This window comes from Daucus carota, chromosome 6 (assembly GCF_001625215.2).
Source record: "Daucus carota subsp. sativus chromosome 6, DH1 v3.0, whole genome shotgun sequence".
NCBI classification, from domain to species: Eukaryota; Viridiplantae; Streptophyta; class Magnoliopsida; order Apiales; family Apiaceae; genus Daucus; species Daucus carota.
In genome coordinates, this window is record NC_030386.2 from 452,978 (window position 1) to 464,067 (window position 11,090).

An 11,090-nucleotide genomic window follows, 5' to 3' on the forward strand; every position below is an offset into this window, starting at 1 on the left:
CAGCACCTACCAAAACACGATGACCAGTTAGAATTAACAAAGAGATAAGGAAAAACAAAGCTAGATACCAAAAAGGAAGACTCACATGATAAGCATGACCGGCAACTTCATCCACAAGAACACCACTATCCTTGCCAGAGGAGGAATCCACATACTTGGAAAGCAGTAAACCATCCAGCATATGAGCAAATTCAGAAGGTTTGGCCTCAGGATCATAGCCATCCGAGATCAAGGGAACACATGATCCAGATTGAGTAGTGACAGAAGAGGGTTTAAGCCTCTTGTGATCAGGGCTAGAGCCTGAACCAAAGGAAATCGGGCTCCTGACACAATCAAAACTCTTGGGCTTTTCCTCTCGACATCTCTTGACAAACAATTCTTTGCTAGAACCCTCGAAAGGTTTTAAGACGGGGGGCTTGAATTCTACAACGAGATAATAGGGCTCGACGAGAATTAAGAGAATGATAGAAAGACACATGGACAAGATGAGGAAAGAAAACAGCGAGAAGAGTTTGCGGATACCTTTGGCAAAAATTCTCTCAGAGCTGACTTCCAACCCCTGTTCGATTCTCAGGCTATCAGATGAAGAAGAAGACAGGCTTTGAACTGACCCGGAGGTCTTGACAGCAGCAGCAATTGCCTTACTCCTAGTTCTCTGAGCAATCGTCTTGACGGGAACAGACTTCGACTGGTCAACATCATCATCTTCGACTTCAACTGCCAGATTCAACCGACTGGCATACTCCTCAACGTTCACAGGGCTGGAGTTCCTGACAACACGACCCAGGCAGTTGGGCCAGAGCCGATCTCCAAGGGGAAGTTGTAGTATCTTATTCACAATCTCTTTTGTCTTGACATCATCATCGTCAAATTCAAAATCAGGGTCTACACAAAAACAAGACAAACCGAAACATGAGTACAAGGAAGGCAAATAGAAATTAGCGTCAAGTAAGGAAAAGACAGTCAATTACCAGTAGAATTCCAGCGCTCAACAAAGTAAGAATTAGCCTCTCCAAGTGTAGACTTTTCGACGTAGCAATAGCTTTCTTTCCAGTACCTATCGTTCACCCCTTCCGCATTCAGAATCAAAGGATGGCCCCTCCTTTTGTTTGAAAAACCGAACCTCACACCATAGAACTTCTTGGTGCCATAACAACTTTTCACCACATCCGCGTTGATACCAAAATGATGTTTGTTCTCGATGGCCTCAAGGCATGCGAGTGTCCTCCAAGCAAACGGCATGAGTTGGCCTGGAGACACCCGCATGGCGTTCAACACATCCTGGATGAGGTTTGAATATGGAAAAGGAATGCCAATGTCAAACGAGTAGTAATAGAAGCATACCCAACCTTGCCTGTACCAGTCGGCGCGTTCGTCGGAACTCGGAACGACAACGACTGCCTCCTGACCAAATTGCGATTTCATCTTCTTCAGTGTCGATTTTTTGATGGAGCTTACATTGTTGTCTTTAGCCTCAAGGAGACCGGTAGCTATCCAAAGTGATTTCGAAGGGCTGTTCTTTGATGAGGGATTTTGGGCGCTAGGGCTTTGAGGATTCTTTTTCGCCATGATAGAGAGAAACTGGAGATGCAAGAGAAATGGGAAACTGAAAGGGTGGATGATAGAATGATTTACAAGAAACTAACTTAGTGGAGGAGGTTACGGGAAAATGTAGTGTTGCGGTAAACGAGGGATCGATTAGACCGCGCAGAGACCGAGGTAGAGTATCTAGCTAAAAGATTTGATTTCTGCCAAACATCTTTGATTTTTTATTTGGCAAAAATCAAAGGGCTATTGTTATTACCCAGTTATTTTCAGTTGACACGTCGTTCGACATGACAAGATGACATGACGCCAGAGACAGGACATGACGCTTAAGCCTGAAGACTGGATAAGGCAGTTTCGAAATATTAACTGATCGGAGAAAATAACGGGTCAAAACAGGAGTGAAGATAGGCAGGGCGCATCGCACGATCTGTTATGGGAGGATAAGGATAAGCAGAGTAACGTTAGAATTCAAGTGTAGAAATTGTATTATAAATAGGACAGAATGATAGATAGAGAAGACAGACAATACACTACAAACTCTTGTAACAATTTACTTAGTGAATATTTTTCTGGCAGGGTTCCGAACCCTCCCGCGGTTTTTACCTCACAAGGGTTTTCCGCGTAACCAATCTCTCGTGTTTTACTTTATTGTTCTTAGTTGATATTCTTTAGCACTTAACCCTGAAATTACAGCACAAACAGTAACATTAAAAGCCTGAAATTAAGGCAAAAAGGCAAGATTTTCAGAGGTCAAATCAGCAGGCAACAGAGAGATGCTATGCGAATAAAAAAGCTTATCAGCAATGAGGTGGCATGGCAATTTGCAGCTTTAACTACATGACATGACATAATTGTCTGAAGCAAGTTAATTAAGCAAATTGGCACAAAGTTACTGAAGTTCAAGTTTCAATTAAACGTTGCAGGGGAATCCATTAAGTTTAAGATAAAAAAAACCTACGAAAAAAGTGTAAAACATTTAGGTGTACAATCTGCTGCTGCTAAACCCACATTTTATACTAGGATATACATGAAACATTAATCAAAAACCCCTACTTCTAGGTGCATCTCTCCTCCAGTTACCAGGCGGTGGCTGCCCAGCCTGAGCCACGGGCCCACCTTGGAACTGCCCTATGTTAGGCTGACTTGCTAAACTACTCTGCTGAAAACCTGGCGGCTGTGCCACCCATCTCCCATTACCTTGCTGCCAAGATGAGGGGTTGTTTTGTATCATGGTCATCGGAGGCATAGCCACCTGTGGTGACAGAACATGCTGTGTAGTTGCAGTTTGATTAACCAAGGGAGGCTGCACTGCTTGGTGAAAGCCACGAGCAGGAGGACGAGTCTGTACATGGGTCAGGGGAGCATCAGGGCGCCACTCTGGAATGTCGTCGTCATCATCATCATCCCATGCTTGCACTGCAAGGCCAGCACTTCTTTTACCCTGCCAATTCTTAGTGCTCTGACTTTCTGCAGGTTTTCCATATTTCTGAATAAGCTCTCTAATTTGGTCTACGGGCCGTGATGGGTTTGAGGACAGCCTTGAAGACTGAGTTGGGTTAGAACTGCCAGAAAAGCTGAATTCAGGCAAATCATCGTCATCCCGAGCATTTCCCGGACCAAACCCAGGTGGAATATCATCATCATCATTACCGGATGGTAAAGTTCCAGATCTGATGGGAGCTTGAGTTGAAGGTACAGGAGTTCTTGGGGTCATATTAGCATTAACATTATTGTTCTTTTCCTGTCTCCGAAAGTTTTGTTGCTTTTTTGAGCTATGTTTATGGTGTGAGGTTGAGTTAGGTGAGATTGTAGAACTTAAATGAGCCTTACGCCATACAACTACACCAATTAAACCATTATCTGTCGAATTAATTAGCTCGGTCTGGTCCTTGGAGAGATGTTTGCCAAGCAGTTCGAGTATCTTTGGGTGTGGTGGGCAGAGATAAAGCTCCATTCCTGATGCAGGTTCTGCAAATCCTAGCCTCTCATCCAGAACATAAGAATCTATAGCCTGTCCCAAGAAACAAACCAAGCCGTATAACTTTAGACCAAAAAGGCTCTAATAGTATGGTATGACAAAAGAATTGAAAAGTGTAGAGGTCACCTCACGAAGACTTGCTCGGTCATCTGCAGACGAATCTGCCTTCAAGACAAAGTGTATCACCTGCAGCAAAGAAGAAAGTTCTTAAGATGATAACTCCAGATATCAATTTGTAGCAAGTAGAGACCATTAGCAGATGTATAGATAACAGTTAGCATTTTGCTCCTTAATGCCTACAGGAATGTTTACTTTTACCAGTCAAAAACCAGAAATCTTAACAAGTTATTGTACAGGAACTTTCATTAAGATGATGAGCTTTTTGTGTTTCTCTGCCAGAGCCTGTTCATTTACAATGTGGTTCCCACATATCTGAAAATTTCTTGAAATGGTTCAAGTCATCATTAAATATGTTTACCCTTCTAAATTAGATTTTCCAAGCATCATGTGAAATGAATTTATAAACCAATTTTACTTGATACTCATTTACAAATGAGATGACAAATCTATCCATTTATCCAATTCACATCCAAAACCAAAATGATCATTTCTGAAGTTCCAGAATCCAAATCAAGGTTCTCAGCAACTGCATATATAACTATGGAGACTCCAGATCTCATCAGGCATGTCTACAAGGAGGAATATAGCAGTGCTTCTTTCATCCAATGGTGTGAGATCAAAGTATTCACTCGCTGAGAACACTTCTCTGCAATGGGATGATGTACAGGTGTACAGCCCACCGATCTAAGTAATGACACTATCAGATATTCACTTCGGAGATTGTAAAAAATGGAAAGAAAGGTGAACTTTGGTATTCTTATTATGATATTAATGACAGTAGTTAAAAATCTGCTGTCTGCTCCATATATACGTTGCGCCAAAATATTTAGTCGATGAATCCTCCTGGGAAATAAGTCAATTCCGACCAATGACCTTGAACAAAAGTAAATTGCCACCGATGACAGAATGGCACCCTGTAATTCTCAAAACAACACACTAACAAAACACCTAAGCACAACTTTGAAATACAATGAGATATAAGGAAACTTGATATACCATGACTGCACGACTTCGAGACATGGGAAGCTCTTGGAGAAATTTTTCAAATGCATCAAGTCTAACTCTTCCTTTTATTTCAAGAGAACTTGGCCACTCCTTTGTAGACGTTTTTTCACCACTGTAAAGCAGTAACAGATCATTAAAACACAAACAAGAAAGTGAATCAAGTAATGAACTAATACAGAACATATAGATGCCAGAAAAGTATAAAACTAAATTTCTCAAAAAATGGAAACTGTAAGCTGGTGAAAAGAATAAATATGAACCAAGACAACACAGTAGCTCTGATAGTTATCAAATTTTGAGATGTGAATAGCAAGAGGCATATGCCAATTTATGTGTCTGGCCACTGTTAAACCATAACAGACCACCAATGTACTATCAAGAGTAACAAATCAATACAAAAAATTCCTCAGACAAGAAGTAACTAGATTTGTCAAAAGCAGAAAAAATTGTCAACTAGTGAGAAAAATATAGGTGAACCAAAATAAAATAAATTGCTTCACTAGGTATTCAAATTTTTTGAGGTTGCTGGAAATAAAGGAAGCTACAAAATCTTTTGCATTTTATCATCTATTTTAATATTTATTGCAAAATAAGCATGTCTAGAATTTCAAGAAGTGACGATTTTCCCGCAATCAACATTAAGGCAGTCAGTGTAGTAACTATATACAAAATTTAGGATCAACAGCAGATTACATATATTATAATGTCGATTTAAATAATGCAGGTTAAACAGAAAATAAGGGCAATGAACAATTTATACAACCTCAAGATCAAGATGATTTATCCAGCACAATTAAACTATCATTAACTTTTATCCAATAGGAAGGAAAACTCCAGAAACAAAACCTGCATAACTATAACGTGAATAAGAAAATACCTTCTATACAGGCCAATAACTGTAATAAGGGCAGAAATATGTAGCTGTAATGCACCCTCCCATACACGTTCAGCCATTGATGTCATGTCAGGATTCAATTGTTTTTGCTCCTTTGCATAGTCGCCAGACTTCTCTTCTGCATCCTGCTTTGTCATTTTGGAATCAAGATCTGTAGCCTTTCCTGTCCTGTTATCAACATCTTTGGAAGCTAATTTCGAAGACTCCGAATTCTCACCAGTTTCAGCTGACAACTTATCCAAAGGAGTTTTTGTTTGAGTGTCTGCTGCCAAATTGTCAAACGGTGGCTCAGAGTTGAGGGATTCCATAAATTCATCCAATGAGACAATTGGAGGAAGAAATTCTGCATCTTTAAATTCGTCCTCTATTAACCCTTGCATCAAATCAGTCCCGTCAGCTGGAATAGTAAGACTATATGATGGATCCATAGTTTCCATACTACCCTTCTCACTTTCGACTTTTTTTGAATCTTTAAGTTCATCCTTATCTGATGAGGAGGGAGGTAGTTTCTCCTTATCATTCCTTTGGAACTGTCCCAGAGTAGTTGCCCCGACAGATACCTCAACAGAAATTTCATCATCCTGCTCCACTTCCACTTGGTATTCCCCCTTGTGAGTTTTTTTAACCAAACGTCTTCTATCACCATCTTCAGGCAAGACTATCATTTGTGCGAGCTCTTCAGCCTTTGCTGTTCGCCACTCAGAAAGCTCCTTAGAGGCAAGTTCCTCTGCCGTCATGGAGCACAACTTTTCAGGAGTAATGTCGCCGGACATAACTTTCTCGCGTAGTTCTGGATTGTTCCTGTCTTTCAAATTGAACATGAGAGATCTACCCTTTTCTTTGTACTTCTTATTCACACCCCCAAATAATTTGAAAAGTTCTGCCTCAATTTCAAAAGCCAATTTTTCAGGAGTCCGAAGAGTATAAAAACTCTCATCCCTTCCAGCACCCGCTTGATTGGCAGCCTGAGCCACTTTTTCTTCAGTTTTCAATGTCAAATTATCAGAATGCTTGACCTTTTGCTCATCATCATCTCCCGGAACATTAACCTGTCTGGAAGATTGTAATTGCTGCTTTGCTTCCACCTCCATACCGATTTCCCATTCCCAGGAAAGCCCATGTCCCTGAAGAAGCTCATCTTTGGCAAAGAAACTGTCTGTAAATGCAACATCTTCTTCAGGCAAAACAGCATTGTACATGGAATCTGATACGTCGTTTTTCCAGGTGTCTGGAAGATTTTCAATGCCTTCATGAGTCAAGTTCTCAGCAAATGTGCTTAGGCGATGACTGGGATTATTAACCAAGCTTATATCTTTTGTTTGTATGTCATCCTTGATGTTTTCATGTGCAACAGCAGCATCAACAGGGACCGAAGTAGATTCAGAAAGTTTGACATTCTGCGATATCACCTCTGGGTTGTTATCGTCTTTGTGTAGAGGACTCTTCTCTTGCTTAGGCGAAGAACTCTGGTTCTGATTGACCAAGGCCAATGCAGAAGCTAACGATTCCCTCATTTTGGACCTGACAGCTTCAAATGACTCTGTCTGACGCGGTGTTCCTATCTGAGCAGTACGACCCTTCGGGGTCTGTACCCGCTGACTAGCAGGTTTATTCGAGTTTAAGTCATTCTTTACTGTTCTCCTGTTTGATGCAGGTGTTTGAGACCCAGATACAGCTGAAACAGATTGCAGGGTCCCACCTTTCCTATTTGTACCAGAATGGTTAGGCAGCTCATGTGAGGTTGATAATGAATCCATATGTGTTGCACGCTTGTTAGGCATAGATAACTGTCTTGGGACAGTGCTATTAAACATCGGTTCTACTGCAGCCTTTCGCTTGTTTGGCTGAAACAACTTCTGGGGACCTGGATTGGTAAACATGGCATCCATTTGTACATCTTTCTGGTCTGGCTTAGACTTATGCAAACCCACATTGTCCACCATTGACTCCATGTTTCCTAAATGGGTATTAGACATCGTGTAGCTCTGTGGTCCAGAAATGTAGGATAAAGGGTCTACCAACTGCATCTGCTGATCTGACATCGCAAACTGATGTGATGCATACACATCTGGGATAGATCCCATCACACCCATTTGCATATTCACTGAAGAATCTACTTTCACATAAGTAGGCTCCATCTGGCTCATGTCCGCATTCGACATAGAAAGTTGCTGAGAAACAAGATTGTTTGACATTTTTACTTTTTTTGCTATAATGTATAGGCTGTGAGAGTACTAATTCCAGCTACAAGATAAAATTGTTTCTTTCTCTTGCTATATTCAACATTGTGCAGTAACTTCACATACTGAGCTGTTGGAACATGACACACAACTGTAAGAACACTGCAAACTGCAATCTGCAATCATGAAACAACAGAAAAATGATCAGTAAATTAGCAGGCTACTGCCCAATTGCAAGGCAAACTAGTGCTACTGGTAAGTGACAGAGCAACCAAATTAATAGGGTTCAAAAAAAAATCAAATCACGTTGAGATGCACAAATGAACTGCAGGATGGTGCAGCTAAACGGCCTGATAGCAATCAGGAAAAATCACATATTTAAAGTCATATATGCAAGGACATGTAACTCTTAAATTACTAATTTCAACAAGAAATAACTATAACTTCTCATGGCCTTGGAAACAAAAAATATACAATCTTCAAGTTGTAGATACTCTGTAATTAGAACAGTACAATCATGTCAATAAAAAGTGTGATGACAGTAGAGATACATACAAAAAATGACCAGATTATGACAAACACCAACACTTCACAAGTGATTACCAAAATTACGCTTGACGACAAGTAAGAATAAATATCAGTTAACATAGAAGTAATAAATGATTCACTGTCGACATGTCCCGTACACTTACCTGTCAAAAAATATATAAACAGACTAGTTAATATCATTTAGACAATCATGGTGCAACATAAATATGAACTAACACAAGAGATACAAGTTATTAGCACATTCCACAAAGATCATCCACATACAAGCCGTCCAGCCATCTTATACATAATTTGCAGGTATGGGTCCATTTTTGCTTCAAAACTTAAAGTTTAACTGTATTCTTTATCAAAATCCATTACTGGTCCAAACTATATGATATGTATATACTTTTGTCCTTTTTGATTATCCTACGTAAACTAGCCTGGACACCTCTTGAATATTCTCCATCTATATTTCTCCTCACTGAACTTGCTGCTTCAGTTCAACAGGTTAGCCCTATCATATTTCACCTTTAAAAAGCTAAAAATAACACGAACGAACCAAACACACACATACTAGGAAGCACTGACTCGGATACGGCGACACAGGACACGGGGATTCGCCAATTCTCAAAGAGTCCTGGATACAGGACACGGCAAAAAAAAAAGTAATAAAAAGATATAATATTTATATATGTCAAATATTAAATAACTTCATTCACAATAATAATAGAGTTTCTTTCATAATGAGACACATCTATTCTGCATTTTCATTCGAATGATCATCTTGTGTAAAAAGAACAGCCTCCATCTCCAGTTCATCAAGGGAGAGATTTACAATTTCTAAAACACCTGCACCTTCCACTTGTGAAAAAGCATCGCCACTAACATTCCACATTCCACATCATGCTTTCTCCTTCCATATATGCACGACTTTTCCTTGAGCGAAGACGAAGATTCGTGTGAACAAATACCAAGTCTTCAGCAGTTGGTGGTATTTTATTACTTATCACGGAATGGATAAACGAATATGTGCTCCAATTCCTTTCGCAACAAGAGGAAGATGAAGGCTGTCCAAGTAACTTCAATGCAAGTGATTGCAATGTAGGAAGAATATGAAGATGAAAAGAGGAGAGAGATGTTATAAAAGAGATGACAACTGTGATATTAGGTTAAATAACAAATGGGTTTGGGCCTGACAAAAATAATACGGGTTTGGGATTTTTTTGATGGGCCGAGTCGGTCGCCTGTCGCTCCTGTGTCCACAGTCCACCACATGTCGCGTGTCGACAGGCCACATGGCGAGTCATGAGTCGGTGCCGAGTTGCCGTGTCGGACACGGATTCGGCAGCCTTTCTGGAGTGTCGGTGCTTCCTAGCACACATAGAAAACAAACCATAACACGGACAAAATTCCACACACAAACACCGACAAAGCAAAGTCATTAAACACCTAGAACTAATATACTCACGCATAACCTTATCAGTTTTGTAAATTAATTACTATTACAATTAATATACACAAACATTTTGCTTATCATTTTCATTTGTCGTCTCGCCTAGAGACACCTGCTCCTAACAAAGCTCCTAATTACACCTCAGACATCAAATCAATTCAATTCCTCCAAACAGTATACAAACAAAACAGTAACTAAATTTCCACCACACACACAGACACATATACATGTTGGAATTGACCTATAAATTCATCAAATTTAAAGCAACCAAATACAAACAACACAGAAACTATATCCACACACACACCTGTATGTTCAAATTGACCTAGAAATTCATCGAAATCACAACGAGTACAGATCAATTAATCTGCAGATCAGATGCTCCCAGCACGGACAATTACATCTAACAAGCTCAATAAAAATCAACATAAACATATAAAAACAACAAATAAACATCGAATTCACCTAATTTGTTAGGCTGAACACATACAAACAGCTAATTCAATTCAACGAAAGCTACACATACAAACAGATACATATATACACAAGTAAACATACAGATACATGAATTATAGAAGCAGCGCGAGCGAGAGGGAGGGAGGGAGAGAGTACCCCTGAGGCGGAGAGAGATTGAGGATGGAGGAGAGCTGAAGAGTGAGACGGCTGTATGTATTTTGTATGTATAATCGAGAGAGAGAGAGAGAGCTCGAGATTTAATTAATCTTTGATGAAACAGAAGGAAAGAGAGTAAACCCGAGAAAGATCCGTATAAGGCTGTGACCAAAAACGCCGTGCTGTAATAGCGGTCTACGATATGTGACACGTGTTATAGGATAATATCAAGGGTTCCTTCAAATTTATATCCACTCGGAACATGATCTTTACAAAACTAACCATCCAAAATTTCGTTTTACCAAACAAATACCTTAATTGTTTCACCTCTCAGGCAGACACAACAGAAGATAAATTTTTTTCAAAGCCCCAACAAAGGGCGGACACTAAAGATGTCAACACAGTTGAATTTAAAACCAAGTATTTTATTTTTAAAATCCAAACAGTGCGTTTTTTTGATTTATAAAAAATTCAAAAAAACTAAAAATTGTGATTATTTTATTTATAAAAAATCAAACACGCTATACATTAAATGTGTTGTTTCGTAAATATTGAATTGGGAGTATTTTATTGATTAAAAATGTCATGATTTGAAGTAATAATCGAGTAAATTTTGTTAGGTTAATTGGCATATAATTTGAATATTTAAATATAGGTTAATTATGACGGAAACTATTTTTACATATAGTTAGATTCGTTCTGAGTATTAGAACTAAGCATCTACACATACTCGCACTTCTCATTTGCTCATACTAAAAACATCTGTAT

At 39.4% G+C, this 11,090-nt stretch overlaps 1 protein-coding gene across 2 annotated transcripts; it reads right to left on the minus strand.

The window, feature by feature from the left end:
* Positions 1–2,437: 2,437 nt before the first annotated feature.
* LOC135147339 (uncharacterized) lies at positions 2,438–10,519 on the minus strand. 2 transcript variants are annotated; one of them, XM_064080474.1, is made up of 6 exons: positions 10,323–10,519; positions 8,330–8,418; positions 5,529–7,902; positions 4,643–4,763; positions 3,653–3,712; positions 2,438–3,559 (listed from the first exon to the last, which is right to left on the minus strand). In XM_064080474.1, exons 3-6 carry the CDS (start codon positions 7,739–7,741, stop codon positions 2,588–2,590), a joined length of 3,366 nt encoding a protein of 1,121 aa, XP_063936544.1. In that variant the 5' UTR covers positions 7,742–7,902; positions 8,330–8,418; positions 10,323–10,519; the 3' UTR covers positions 2,438–2,587. The 2 variants fall into 2 exon arrangements, with proteins under 2 accessions (XP_063936544.1, XP_063936543.1); XM_064080473.1 differs by lacking the exon at positions 8,330–8,418.
* Between the last annotated feature and the right edge of the window lie 571 nt (positions 10,520–11,090).

Bases quoted from the DNA above. Each gene is read 5' to 3' on its own strand.
- LOC135147339 (XM_064080473.1), bottom strand. From the start codon at position 7,741: ATGTCAAACAATCTTGTTTCTCAGCAACTTTCTATGTCGAATGCGGAC. The intron at 3,713-4,642 runs GTATATCAAGTT...TCTTTGCTGCAG, and splicing joins CTCGAAGTCGTGCAGTCATG to GTGATACACTTTGTCTTGAA. The intron at 3,560-3,652 runs GTGACCTCTACA...TTCTTGGGACAG, and splicing joins ACCGAGCAAGTCTTCGTGAG to GCTATAGATTCTTATGTTCT.